The sequence below is a fragment of the Bacillus rossius genome, chromosome 1 (assembly GCF_032445375.1).
Source record: "Bacillus rossius redtenbacheri isolate Brsri chromosome 1, Brsri_v3, whole genome shotgun sequence".
NCBI lineage: Eukaryota > Metazoa > Arthropoda > Insecta > Phasmatodea > Bacillidae > Bacillus > Bacillus rossius.
The window spans coordinates 178,902,084-178,917,998 of record NC_086330.1 but is presented as its reverse complement, the minus strand read 5'-3'; the positions used below and the strand labels follow the sequence as shown (position 1 = coordinate 178,917,998).

The 15,915-nt window shown below is 38.8% G+C and overlaps 1 protein-coding gene across 5 annotated transcripts in view; it reads left to right on the top strand.

The window, feature by feature from the left end:
- The window catches only part of LOC134527132 (myogenesis-regulating glycosidase-like), a 318,242-nt gene that overhangs the window by 209,746 nt on the left and 92,581 nt on the right, over positions 1 to 15,915 (top strand). For all 5 annotated transcript variants that reach the window (XM_063359522.1, XM_063359521.1, XM_063359523.1 and 2 more), the window contains exon 5: positions 1,434 to 1,590. In XM_063359522.1, coding sequence (XP_063215592.1) covers positions 1,434 to 1,590 — 157 coding nt within the window. The remainder of the gene's footprint in view (positions 1 to 1,433; positions 1,591 to 15,915) is intronic.

The window sequence follows — 15,915 nt, the reverse complement described above, 5'->3', positions numbered from 1 at the left end:
TAAATTTTTTTATTTATAAGTCATTCAATATCTGTCAAGTTCCACAGTTGCACTCATCACTGGAGCTAGACTCAACAGTGGTTCGCCCCTTACATCAAGCCGTCCACACACACAGTCTCGCGTCACTCAGTCGCACTCTCTCGTTAATTTCGCTTCGCGTCGCACCACTCTCGAAGTGGTCTGTCACCCTCTTCACCGATGTCGCACTACCCTTCACTTGCGGAACTCTCCGAACTCTCGGAACTCCCGTGGAGGCTGGTGTCGCTGCTTATATTCTTGTGGCACCCTTCTCGAACCGACGAGAACCGCTGAAACGAGTCGCGTTATCCCGGGCCGACCCGACGCTCAAATATCGAGAATGGTGACTTTTATTCACGCCACTCCACGTGGTGGCCTCTGTAAGCCCAGAATTCTCAGGCCGCTAAAGTTGATATTAGCCCGAGGCGGGACGATACGAAATGGTGTGGAGGAGAGAGGGGGTAGCAATGACCCTTGTAATCAGGGCAAGCGCGCGTGGCATGTCTTACGTCAGTGGACGGCACGTGACACGGCGCGTACGCTAGTGGCCGTGCAGGGCCGCCAGCCAGCTCCAAACCTGGCGCGTGTCACAGGCATGTAACAATATGTACATCAAAATACAGTAAAACGTGCTATAACTAAACAAAATTAAGTGTCATAGTTTACTTCTGCCAATTCTTAAAATTCTTTGGCAAATCAAAAAGCAGTGTTGACACCATATGCGGAAGATAAAGCATGGCAAACTTCTACGAACAAGACTGTGTTCGAAACTCCTGGGTGATGGTCATAGTTCCTTGGTTGGATTCCAGGATTTTTACTTAGTGATTCAAGTCTGGATAGTGCAAAATGAGTTGTATTCATAAAGACCCATGGCTAAACAAATTTTAACGCTTACTATTCTGTGCCTGGCAGTGCTAATGTACATATTTCACAGTTGAAAATTGTAATCGTTGTTAAAGTCACAAATGTTATTTTCTGTAAGAAGAAGTCTTGAGTGTTTGTGGACTTAAGAAATAAGCGGAAGATAAATTAACTATATATATACATAATTTAAGGAAATTCCGACTTCCCTGACCTCTGTCGCAATCCTTGATATAGCATAACTCCAGTCTTGACCTCCTGAAACAGAGAACACAGACAGACCATCCGACAGATGTAAAGGGGTTTTTTCTTCTTCCACAGATAATTTCCCTGAGCATAATTCGTACTGTAAATGTTATTGTTTATTAACATGCGAGCACATTAACACCCTTAATCTACTTTTCCTTTCACTGCAGACATCCACCAAGATATATACACTGATTTCAAAGAGAATCTATGTTGTGCCGCCTCGGCAGGAAGTGTGAGCAGACACTCACTTCCTTGCGGATGCAAGTTACGGCCATCATCGACATGACGTGTTACTGTTGTTCCAGACGGTCGCCATCATAAAGAAGTACACGGCTCTGCACTACGAGTACTCCGACCTGATCATCCAGCTGGCGCGCAACGCCTCGCAGTACGGGACGCCCATCAACCCGCCGATATGGTGGCTGGACCCGGAGGACTCTGAGGCTCAGGCTGTGGACGACGGTGAGGATGACCTGCAGACCACTGCTCCTCCCAGCAAGAGCTGGAGCATCGAGTGTAGTCTGTGTCATGGAACTTGTCTCAAATTTGAGAGTTTTCAAAAAGTAGTATCAGTGGTACTTATTCACCGGTACTTATTCACCAACTGCTGCTTAGTAACAAACACATGTTGGTGACGACCCCATGAAGTTGTTTAAAAACACTGATTTCTCTTCATAGTCATTGGAGAGTTGTCTCTGCAATAAGAGATTTTTTAACAGTCATCGTATATATCAGTATAGACTACTGAAAACTGTTTATATTTAATGCTAATGCATTATTTTGTGTTCTTTGTTAAAACTTATTTTAGTATTTAATTCATTATTTTACTGGGCCACTGTAAATTATAAATTGTGTGATTGCTAAGAGCAGCAGAGATAGCTATGTGAATGCATAGACGTTGCCTTGCACTTAATAGTATGTTTTAACCTTCCTCCTGTTTACGGATAACAATTGAAAAGTTTTAAAGATATTTCTTAAAATGCTTGTGTTAGCATATAAAATAATTAAATTTATTTACTGCAAATATGAATTATGCAAGCATTGTTTTAGGCACAGCGTATGCGGTTTCGGTATGATAATCATTATATATGAAAACTAAACATTACACGAAATGTAAATCACTTATTTAGAGAAATTTGTGTGGCTCAATCAATTTACTCCAATTCAGCCATTTTGTGTTAGAGTATCTTTGCTAAGCTAACAGATGTCAGGTGACACTATCGTTTATCACATTTTTTTGCTTGAATATTAGACAAAATGTAATTTTTCTTAAATTTTGAACGAAATATTAATTTACTTAATGAACACAGATACCTACCTACTTAAAACAGTATAGACTGACCAGGTCCAGAAGTAATGTATGAAAGAGAATATCTTGCTCTAACGTACCTAAAGATAGTTGAAACTGTGACGAACTATTATTTTATTTTGAAAAATAAATATTTTAATTGTCCTGAGAGTAGTGTAGGATAATCTAAGCTGACACTGGGTTTTGGGTGTGGAGCCAGATCCGACCGATTGCTCTGACATCAGTGTGACCATTTTGGATGTCATTAACCTTTGACCTTTTGACCCTGGTGGCCTTCTTGGATGACCTTGACTTTGTCTTTTAAACGCGGCGGCCATTTTGAAATACGCCATATTGGATTCGCCATTTTGTTTTCTAGAACTTTCCACCACCTTGGATGTGTATAATGTCACAGTTGCAGTTATTGTTATGGTCGCCATATTGGATTAAAGAATGGTGCAATTTTCGTTATAGTCACCATATTGAATTCAAGTAACATTTTCGTCATCTTAGATTTGATTTAGAAGACATTTTTTCGATTCTGATACCAGGTCCACCATTTTGTTTCCATCTGCTGGAGGCCAACATATTGGATGATGACATATCCATAATCTTGGATACCTATGCCTTTGGTTCCTCTGTTTACTCCTAGAGAGGGCCAGTGTCGCTCTATCTCTTCTCATAAGCTCGATGTTCCATTACCTACCAGACTTATTGTTGTCGTTATCAAAATAATAAATTTAATTTTTATGCAAAATACATTGGATGTGCTGTGATTCAAAACCTCGCAGCTCTGACCTCTAGGTTGGGAAACATGCGCCTTTAACCGCACGCCTATCGGAATTTCTTCAAGACAGAATTAAATGAGAGATATGAAGAATAATACACATATTCCGACTAGTATTTTATTGATTTGAAGGAATAGTAGCATTTGTTATTAGATACCGAACCGCCATATTTATTTTCAATACTTGCTACCAGGTGCACTAGTTAACACACATTACACCTGCTAGAATGCGCTGTTGCCATCTTCTTTTCAGTAATCGGTTTAAAAAGTGCTAGTTTCATGTAGTACACATGCCATCTTCTAGAGCGTGTTGCCGTCATATTAGTTTAATTGTTGTTCGCTAGAATATAGTAGGCCTATTTATTTATTATTACTGTATCATCTGCCAGCTTGTCATTTTGGCGCCATTTTGGAAATTCGTAATTATTTGCTTAAAATATTGGGTAAAATTCCAATTTTCATTAAATAAAAAATAGGCAATTAATATACTGATCGATTCTATTAGTTCCTGTCCTTCGCTCGATCCCTGTGCCATTAAAAAAATCATTTTATGTAAAAAGTACTATTATTCAATAAAATATGGTGGAACGTCCTAAAAGAAGCTTAGTTTCATAACCAACCTGCCTCCTATAAGTTAGTTTGTTCACCATCTCGAAAATCAGTAAAATTCATGAAAAAGCTCAAAATTCAATAACTAATCAATCATTAATATACTGATTGAGTGGATGTATTCCTGTCCTTGCTTCGATCCTTGACCGATGCAATATATTTTAATTTTATGTAAAAGTAAATATACAATAAATCATGTTAAAAACCTTAAAAGCATCTTAGGTTTTAAATCCATCTTGGAAATTCGTAATTATTGACCTAGAAATCAGGAAAATTTCCAAATATATATAAAAAATTCAATAATTAAAATAATTATTCGTGCGCTAGATTTCTGTCCTTGGTTTGATTCTCGACCGGTGATAAGGATAATTAAAGTTTAAAATAAATTTTTTATTGGGTTTCCCCATTACATTTTGTGGAGTTTATTAATCATTCACTCTAAGAAAAACAACTCTACACAAAATACCTGTCCAAAAATTAAATACGGTGTAATATGTCAGTAGTATGTAAAAGTATTTTCTGGGACAGGGTTCAGGGCGTGGTTTGTGGCAGATTCTGCTGCCTTGAAACCTACATCTCCGATGACATCACGGCGGCCATATTGGTTGACCGTGACCTTGACATTTGACCTTGACCTTGAAATTTGACCTTGACCTTGACCCCGGTTGCCATTTTGGATCCACCATCTTGGATCCGCTAACTTTAAAACGAGCGCCCCACTCACTCATGATTAAACTTTCGTCATGGCCGCCATATTTATTTTTTTCCTGTTACACTGGAGACCGCCATCTTGGATACTGTCGACTTTGTTTCTGCTGTTTGTTCCTAGAGAGCGCCAGCATCGCTCTGTCTCACCACATAAGGTTGATGTTCCATTACCTACCAGAGCTATTATGGTCCTTATAGACATATTAAATTTATTTTTTTATGCAAAATACTTTGGAAGTGCTGTGATTCTAACCATCGCAGCTCTGATCTCTAGGTTGAAAAACATACGCCTTTAACCGCACGGCCATCGAGACATTTACCAGACAGAATTAAATAAGGTATTTGTAAAAAACATGCATATTCGGACTTTTAATTTTATTAATTTGAAGTAATAATAGCACTACCTGTTCGAGACAGAGCCGCCATCTTGTATTAAGTCACAACTGTTGCACATTTAATTATGGCAGCCATCTTGAAAATCCGTAATTTCAATGCTATAAATACCAAAAATATTCCAAAAAATATTTAAAAAATTGCCTCTTCAAAAGTTTAGTTATTTAAACGATTTCAGTCCTCGGTTAGATTTCCGGCGAGAGTAAACCACTAATTTATTAATATATTTTAAAATTTCCCAATAAAAATAATAATAATAATGTTTTACACCACACGAGACATTTTGAATTATATCACTACTGTATAAATTATCTTTACGGTCGCCATCTTGAAAATCTTTATTTATTATCCGATTTTAATGAGAAAAAGTTCAAAATTAAAAAAAATACCTTATTAGAATACTGATTGATTAGATCGATTCCCGTCCTTAGTTCGAAACCGGTAAGAGCAAAAAAAAGACAGATCCTTCCTCCACAGAAGCCACATACAGACTGACCTCCCTCCACCAGTAACCAAGGTATATATCGTCAGATGGTATGCCATCATGTCCGCCACCTTGCCATCGTCTGCTGGAGGCCACCATCTTGTTTTCGTCTGCTAGACTGTGCTGACACCATGATAGTATAATTTTTGTTCACCATACCTTTGACCTCGATTGTTGACATTTATCTTTGTCCTTGACCTTGAAATTTGACATTAACCTTGAAATTTGACATTAACCTTGAAAATTGAACTTGATCTTTGACCTTGACCTTGAAATGTGACCTTGACCTTGAAATATGACCTTGACCTTGAATTTTGACCTTGACCTTGTAATTTGACATCGACCTTGAAATTTGACTTTGACCTTGATGACCATCATGGATCCGACATTTTGTGTTCAGTACATGCTACCAGGAGCTATCAAATTCTAGAGGACATTATCATTATCTTGTTTTCGTCTGCTGGAGGACACCATCTTGTGTGTGTACTCATCTTATAGAGTGCATTACCATCATGCTAGTTTTATTCCAACCTGCTAGAGTGCGGTTATCATTAATTATTACTGAGGTGCCCGCCATCTTGAAATTTGGGCGCCATCTTGGAATCGTGTAATTATTTAGCTAGAAATTCGGGAAAAATTCCAAATTCACCAAAATAATTTACAATCTATTTACAAATGAATTCGATCAGTTCCTGTCCTTGGTTCGATACTTGAACAGTGACAAGTGTAACTATATATTAAATCAATTTTCGATTCGGTTTTCCATTACCTTTCGTGGAGTTTATTAATCATTCTCTCTTCAAAAATAAAACACAAGACAATATGCGACAATGTTCGATGAATTAAATATGTTGCCGATAAGCCCAACATGAAAGTCTATTTTTTCAAAGATCTAAATAACCTATAAATCGTTCATGTACAAAGCCATACATACAGGCCAAGTGTCTCCGGACCACGAGACCGAGTCATGAACAATATCAGACGTATAGGCTAGTCATTTCCGGACCTCATGACCTTCTTCGTCGTTAGCTAATTACAGTCAATTAGATCATCGTGAAATTTTTTATACATACTAAAGGACCAAGTGACCTTGAAAAATAATTTAGCAACACCAAGAGGTTTTTAACTAGCAAATATTCAGTCACTATAGATTTTACTACGCACAATAAACAAAACGGAAGCACCATTAACAAAAAGATACCACTTTTGGAAGCACAATTAAAAAGGCAGCACTTTTGGAAGCAAAATCAAAAAGGCAGCACATTTTGGAAGCAAAATAAAAAATCCAGCACACTTTGGTAGCACCATCAACAAAAAGGCAGCACATTTTGGAAGCACCATCAACAAAAAGGCAGCACATTTTGGAAGGTCAATCAAAAAGGCAGCATATTTTGGAAGCACCATCAACAAAAAGGAAGCACATTTGGAAGCACAATCAAAAAGGCAGCTGTGTTACGATAACTAAGTCTTAGTTATAAATCAGAATACAAGAAATGATACATTTAATTTTTACTTTCAATATTTAATTTATTTCTCAACATTATACAAATGCAAGCAAAAAAGGCCATTATTGTATGTAGCCAGCTTTCCTCAGTTCTTTGAGTATGAAGGATATTTCTTTGATGAACGAATAGTTTCCTGCACAAAGCGAGCCATGTAGAAGTCTTAGCCGGTCAACCAACATGTTTGGATCTTTCCATGAGGTGTAATCAATCTCTTCTACCACCATCTTACTTGCTTGTTTATTATAAATACTTTTAATATCACAATCGTCCCAGTGATCATAATAAGCTTTATCAGATTTATTTATTAATAGCTGCAGTGCCCGGCGTTGCCAGGGCTGAACACAGGGTGAGGGGGACCTTTTTCGAAATTAGATGTAGACAGTAATATTATCTTCGTTTGAATGTCAAGTGTGCAAAATAATTTATATAACTTTCAGATCCCGAAAGACATTCTGCCAGTGTATAGTTATTTACCAATATATTATCTAAAAATTGGTGGTATGTATGTAAACTAGACTATATAAAGCACTACAAAAAAAAAAGGCTGGAAAATAAGAAATTACAAATATTGAAAAAACTTCCATTATTTAGCTAATGTATCTAATTAACTGCATCTGACGACGTAATTTAAATTTCAGAAAAGGGTCAAAAGATACAGAAGCACCGGAGGTCGGGGCTTCGTTTCCCGGAGATCACGCGGGTACATGATGCCAGGGTGCTTGTGTCCTGTTGTGGAAGGGAGATGAAAATGCCAATTCGGCGTCCGGCTCTCGGACCCTGTCTGGAACAGTCCGAATCAAAACTGATCAGAACTTGTACACAGACAGTATACGGGGCAGAAAATGCCCGGAAAAGTTAAGGGGAGGTTGGGGAAAGTCGCGGATCGTCACTCACCAGACAGGGGAGTTGGCTTCTGTTTACAGATGCGTCGCCAGCCAGGAACTGGATCCCGCGAATACACGGCTGGGCGCGGTCGTTTTAATCATTTCAAAAAAATAAATAATTTAAAAGAAAAATAACTATAGCACTTTGTACTACGCAGACGGACTAAACTACTTAAAAAAGATTATAGGGATAGCATCCCTTATATAAGCGATTACATTGTCGGTTGTGGCCGGATGGAAGTTATGCAGTGTCTCGTCGACTCGCCGATAATCAAACGGTCCGTCTGCAGTCGCGGCGCAAAATGTCCCGCGGAGAACCGCGTCTCGTAATTAAAAGTAAATCTTGAATCAAAAGTGGAGGGGGTGACTGGGAGTCCAGACCGCAAGGTCCCTAGTTCCCCCAGTGGGCATCATAAAAAAACTCTGACTGATTTCTCAAAGTTGGAAGTACTGGCCGACTTTAGCGCTACCTGTTGAGAGGTGTCTGAAATAAAAAAAGAATCGACTAGCTCAAGGTGTCTGCTTAAACCAAGGGTTAAAGGGACAGTCAGGTGCTACACTCTGGTGGCCAAGATAATAAGTTACTGTTTCTGCCGTGAGATGTCGTGGGGTGGTCCATCTTGGCACACACATTTTTTATGCGAGGCGTCCTTGGAGACGGTCGCTGTCTGCTGGGGTTTCTGACCTGTCATTGGCCTTAGGCAAATTATTAGAACTGAGAGGGAAGAGGGGGTTGAGTAAGGGGGGGGGGGAGAGAAAACGCAACGACGCTGGGAACAAGCATCCATTACGTGCTTCCAGGGGAGTGAACCTAATACGTATTCGTGACAGTAAAGGCTATGGTCAGCTTGCCTCTGATAAATGGTAACAGCTCGTCCAGAGCTGCTGTATGCAGTTTTAGTCATGAAGTGAAGTAAGGTTACAGACCTGGGACGTGCCTGTAAGCGAGGAAAATTTTAAACTGGCTGCCAGCAAAGTATTAGATCTGCAAAATAACAGATACGTCTCTGGGAAAGGTGCTTCAGACTACTGCACAAAGTTTGACTTAGGGGAGTACACCAGCCTAACAAAGAATAATTCGCCCTTTAGTAACCAAATTAAAGAGAAAATAAAATTTCCAAAAATAATTTTAAATTATATAAAATTAAAAAAAAAAGTGTCGAAATTCCTAATTTCCGGCACATACTCCCCCACTGAAAGGCGGAGCCAGGGAAAGCAACCAACACTGAGTATAAAATGATTGAAATCTGTCATACTTACCCTGTACCAGAATCGACTTAGTTATACTACTTACAATACGTGATGAACTTACGAGGTAACATGGTCATACAAAACAACTTTAAAAACTTAGTGACATGATTATTTATTGTTTACACATAACTTTATTAACTAGGTATCATCCTTCTCTTACGAACTAAGTTACATATTTATCTTATGTACATAGGATACCTTACGGACTAAGAGTTCTTATGTATTAAGTGCTCTTATGTACTAAGTGGCGCAACTTAAAAATAATTTCTTATCCTAAAAAATTCAAAATACTAAACATCTTAAATTTAAACACTCTTACAAACTAGTACCATGGATTTTTATTACTTATAAATATAACCTAGGATTTTTATATCTGTTAACACTGCGTGTTGCAGATGGCATGCCGAAGCTTTGTGTAAGACTCCTTGAATAGGAGTAGAGGGCTGCACCTAATTTAAGTTGGGGTGCCCCTTCTTTAGATGCGAAATGTGCGCGCGCGTTATGTACGCACCAGAACTTGGATCGGCTAGGGCGACCGTTACTGGGGTTAAAAAGCGCTGGATTTGCCACGGGCCATTCCAACGATAAGCAAGTTTGGCTGATCGCTTGTCGATCGCCTTACTTAGTGGGTGTGATCTGCACAACACCATATCACCTACTCTATATGGATTAGGCGAACGTTTCTTATTGTATCTCTGCCTGCTTGCCGCATGGGCTAAGTTCAGGTTATGCTGAGCTCTTCTCCAGACCTCTTTTATGTTGCGAGGGTTATCTGGGAGAAGCTCTTGTAGTGACCAGAGATTATAAAGTGGATTATTGGGTTTATATGTGAACATGATTTCAAATGGTGTGGTTTTGTGTCCCTCATGTCGGGCATAGTTTTAAAGCCATTTGTAACCAGACCAAATTAGTGTCGCATTTATCCTGCGAGTTCGCATTATATGCTATTAAATCAGATCGGAGGTTCCTATTAAAACGCTCCGCATGTGAAGGCTGTGGATAATAGGGAGAAAAGATTACATGTTGAATGCCATGGGAAAAGCACATATTCTTGAAAAGTCTGGGTGTAAATAGTGATGCGTTATCTGACACAATTATTGAAGGTAAGCCTGATATTTTAAAAATATTATTTTGCAATGCCTGTATTGTGGTTTCTGCGGTGGCTCGCTGGAGGGGAATGAGCCATACAAATTTATAAAATGCATCAAAAGCTACGAGAAGCATGGTGTGTCCAGTTTTAGAACGGGGGAAGGGGCCAACAAAATCTATAAATAATTTTTGCATAGGCCTTTCAGCCACATCTGATGTTAGAAATCCAAATTGTGTTTTCTGTGCGGGTTTACTCAGGGCGCATAATTTACATAATTTTACCTTCTCAACAATGTCTTTATGCAATCCATCCCAAATAAAATGGCGACGTATGCCGTCAATTGTTTTGTATGTGCCCAGGTGTGCTCCAATGGGTGAGCTGTGATAATATTTAAATACCATGTCTCTTAAATTCTGAGGAAGGGCTATTCTGTAAGTTTTGCATTGTGCTGTTCGTCGATACAGGAGACCTTTTGAAATCTTGCAATATTTTGGCGGTGTACCTGATTTTATTTGCTGAATAATATCTGAAATGTAAGGATCTGAATTTTGGTGACACTGTAAGTCTGAAAACGCTAAAGGAAAATCCGTGAGTAGAGCATTACATGAAAATGGAGGTTCCTCCTGAAGATTAGATTTGGAGGGATTCTCGAACATTCGAGAAAGAGCATCTGCTACAATATTCTGCGTACCTCTGATATGTAGAATAGTGAATTTAAGTGAGGGAATTTTTGCTATCCACCTGCCTAGTTTTCCTAGTTGCTTGGGGTGAGCCAAAAGCCAAGCAAGGGCCTGATTGTCGGTTTCTAATAAAAATTCCCTGTGTTCAAGATATTGCCGAAACTTGTCGATTCCGAATACAACTGCTAGGCACTCGAGTTCATAAACTGAGGACGATTTTTTCTCTTGATGAGTTAGGGTGCGAGAGGCGAAAGCTATTGGTTGCCTGTGGCCATCGAAATCTTGTGATAGAACTGCGCCAATGGCGACACTCGATGCATCTGTCTGTAGTATGAATGGTTTAGTGAAAACCGCCATTCGAAGAACAGGTGGGCTGGATATAGCTTGTTTCAAATAGCTAAAAGCTTTGTCTTGTTCAGGACCCCAATTGAATTATGTGTTTTTCTTCCGAAGAGCATTTAAAGGGGCTGCATGTTCTGCAAAATTTGGGATGAATTTGGAATAGAAATTAGCCATTCCGATAAATCTAGATATTCCTTTTGGATCTTTTGGAGGTTAGAAATCTGCGATGGCTTGAGTGTGGCTTGGGTCAATTGTTACTCCTCTACTGGAAATTATGTGTCCTAGGAAAGAAATTTCAGAAACTGCGAATTTAAACTTCTTTGTGTTTACTGTCAGCCCTGCTTTACGCAGCCGTGTGAGAACTTCAGACAAATGAACTAGGTGGTCTTCAAAAGATTCGGAAAACACAACAACGTCATCCAGGTAATTAAATACAAATTTAAATTTTAAATCGCCAACAACTTGGTCTAGGAGGCGAGTCAGTACCTGTGCGCCTGTGGCTAGTCCAAATGGAACTACTTTATATTGATACAAATTCCAGGGCACGCAAAAGCGGTGATGTGTTTTGATTTTGGTGCTAATGGTATTTGATGGTAAGCCGAATTAAGATCAAAAACGCTAAAATATTTGGCTTTGCTAAACCAATGGCAAGTTGAATTCAAATCAGGTAATGGTACCATTTCTATGTCTATCTGTTTGTTAATTTTTCGAAAATCCACAACTAAGCAGTGACCTTGACCTTTGGGGACCAAAAATGCTGGAGCGAAAACTGGAAGTCGATGGTTCAATTACATCTTTGTCCAATAGGTGTTGTATGTGTTCGCGCATGATTTCCATTTTGGGACCCAATAATTGATATGGGTGACACCTGACTGGGGATTTATCCAAAAGTTTTATATCATATTGTACTAAGTGAGTGCGACCTAGTTTCTTTGTCAAGACATCTGGGAAGTTATGACATAGATTTTCCACTGCTTTTCTTTGCGATGTGTCGAGGTGTGTCAGGGATAACTCACATTCATCCTCAGCTTCGGTATGTGTTGCATTCACATTACTCTGATGTTGGATTTTAGATGAAAGAAATGGGATAACAACTGATTTATTAAATTTGAACTTGAAATTTCTTGCTCGCAAATCAATTACTAAGCCTGTTTTAGAAATGAAATCCGATCCAAAATTTAGATCAGTAGCTAAATCCTGTGCAACTAAAAATGGAAATATCCAGGTAAATAAATCAATTTTAACTTTAATGACGGCTACTTGGTTAACCTTTAGTGGTTGCTCTGATGCGGTGAAACATTTAATTTTTACTGGTTTAATTTCCTGAACCAATTTCTCCTTTTGTAAAACATGAAAAAGATTTGCTGAAATAAAACTTCGGACCGAGCCTGTATCATTCAGTCCTGGAATTTCGTGTTTGCCAATTAAAGTGCTCGCATAAGGTAATACTGTTGGTATATCTGCAAATTTATATTATGACATGTCCTCTTGCCTGAATTTTTAGGATTCATGCAATTTTCACAATGTGTCCTAGGGTCGGTAGAATTTTTACCTTATTTGAACTTGTGTACATTTTTCGTTTTTTCCTTCTACGAGCCATGTTTGACTTTTGTGACCTATTTGAATTTTTTGTGTATTTTTGTTGTTGTATGTCGTGATTACTCTTTGCGTGGTAATTAAATCTGTTATTGTATCTACGCGGTGCATGTGGAGTAGTGACTGTATTGCAGATATTATCTGAAGATGATTTTTGTTTAGTTGGCACAGAAGAATTGCTTTCTGGCCACCTCGTTACTCGTTTTTTTGGTTGTTGTTGTGATGCTGGTAATAAGTTTTCTGTCTGTACTTTGACGGCATTGTTCAATCACATGCCCGTTTCTTTTACAGAATTTACAAAATGGCATCTGTTGCTGGTTATGATTATATCCACTCTGATGGTGACTGTAATCATTTTGTTTTGTTTTGTGATAAGTGTTCATGTTCTCTTTTCTAATTTGGGGTTGGGATACTGACAGAATGGGATGTCGATCAAGGGAACTCGGGTAACGATTCCTTTAGAGTCGGCGAATTCTACATTAGTGGCATGTAAGGTAAAAGCACCTATTATGAGACCTTTCCTAATATGAGACCCTACACTTTCTCAGCCGGGAGCTCCTCAACTCTAGCGGACAATACACTAACTCGGTGTAGGGAACGTTTTATTGCGTGTGTATTGTTTTCATTAGCGAGCGAATGTGCAGACAAGCGTGGTTACCGATTTTGTGTTTTACGAGCTATCGAGTTTTCCACCGAGATAACAGAAACGGCTTACATATAAATCAAGGTAAGGTTACTTGTTATAACATTCATACATGCTGATTGCTATATAGATGAGTGGTTATGTGCATGCTAGTGAGATTGTGTTTCGTGCACTTTTTGTATCTGCAACACAAAGACTTTTGTTGCGTATTGATGGCTCCTATTATGAGACCTACAGAGTACCCTTTTATGGGATACTATCTCATATTAGGAACCGGGTCTCATATTAAGAGCTTCCTGCTAAATAAAGTGTTATGCATTTAAACATGAGAGTATCATTTAACTATCGCCTTGTTACAACAGAATGATGATTTATTATGTTATAATGTAATTAAATTGCTTCATATCTAATGTATAGCAATATAATTCTCTTTATTAACAAACTGTAATGACATATTTCATAAGTAATGCTGGACTTAGGATATTAATTCATAGGCATAGATTAACAGTTTTCTTTGCTTAAAATGACATTGAATTTAACTTTATTATTACCTTTCATATTAATGTTTTGCTTTTAGAGGGATCCTAGCCGAAATCCGAAAAGGAAGAAATGGACAAGGAGCAGATGATCCTAGCTGTCAAAGCTGTACAAACAGGTACTATGGGTTACAAGTCAGCAGCGAAACATTTTGGGGTACCAAAAAGCACAGCGGAAAGGTATATGAAAAATACTGAATTGCGTACTGATGATTTGGTAAATGTGCCATTAGGAAGAAGGCCTACATTAAGTTGTAAACTAGAAAATGAACTCGTACCGTACTGCATTGAGATGGATAAAAGGTTTTATGGGTTGAGGAAATGTGATATTAAAAGGATGGCCTTCCAACTAGCCATTGCTAATGGTATCAAACACCCATTCTCAGAAAAAATAAATCAGCTGGTAAGAAGTGAATGGGGTCTTTCTTAAAGCGTCATCCACAGTTGTCATTAAGAGTTCCCCAAGGCATTTTTCACGCCAGAGTAAAAGGTTTCAGTCCTGAAAATGTGAAAACATTTTTTGAGCTCTATGTAACTGAATTTGACAAAATTAAAGGCCGTCCTCACAGGTTGTACAATGTTGACGAGACTGGGGTAACTGTGGTACAGCACAGAGCTGAGAAGGTAATATCCCTGAAAGGAAAACGAGAAGTAGCTGCACTGACATCAGCTGAGAGAGGGTCACTCATAACAGTCGTTACTTGCATGAATGCAGTTGGTTCTTTTGTCCCTCCATTGATAGTGTGGCCAAGGAATAATATGAAAATAGAACTCATGGATGGGGCACCAGCTGGTTATATTTGGGGATGCCACCCTTCTGGATGGATTCAGGGGGATTTGTTCACAAAGTGGTTTGATCATTTTTTGAATATACAAAGCCACCACTTGAAGACCCTGTTCTTATTCTCGATGGCCACTACTCACACACCAGAAATGTTGATGTGATACGATTGGCTAGAGAGAACCACGTATCAATCTTTTGTATCCCTCCTCACAGTTCACACAAAATTCAGCCACTGGATGTAGGCTTCATGAAACCACTGAAAACCTATTATGCCTCAGAAATACAGGCTTCTTTAAGAAACAACCCTTACCGTATTGTAACACCACTCTTGGTTGCAAAGTTGTTCAGTGCAGCATATCAACGAGCTGCAACAATGGAAATAGCAGTCAATGCATTCCGCTAAACAGGATTTTACCCATTCAACAGTGATGGGTTTCGTGATTGTGACTTTGTAATTCACAGTTGTCACGAAATTCCTGATAGATATGTTCATACCAGTGCAACTATCATCGCCACTTCGAATGACACATAAACTGGTGCAGGACCATCTAATTCTCACCCTGTTCTGCCTATGGATCACCCACATTTTTTTGGCACAGGGCCTTCTGATGCTAGTCCTGCTCAAACAATGGACATCACACCTATCTCTCCTAAAGACATTAAGCCAATTCCTAGTCTTTCAGCAAATTTATAAAGCCGAAGATGTGGCAAAGCATCTGTAATAACCTCATCGCCTTACAAATCCGATCTCCTGAAGAGTTTGGAAAGAGCTACAACAGCAAAAAATAAAAAAAAGAAGCTGCAGGGAAATGTCATAAAACCCTGACAAAAACCTTCTGCCAACACACAAAAGTCAAGATCACGATGTTGTACAAGAAGATTAATGGAACAATCCAGCAGCGACGAGTCGGATGATGATTTCGACATCTTATCAGATAGCTCTGGTGAAGAAGACAACTATGCTGAATGCCTCTTCTGTGGATGCATATTTTCAGATGACAAACATGGCGAACAGTGGATACAGTGTACTGTCTGCTGTCGTTGGGCTCATGAACATTGTGGTGCCACTGACAGTCACTTTGTGTGTCCTCATTGCCAAAAGAGGATAAAGAAATAATGTGTCCCATATTAGGAACCCTTTTTTTTCCTTTGGAAAAGTGCAGTGTCATCCGTTTTTTGCAGAGGACATAAATTTATTATTTTTAAA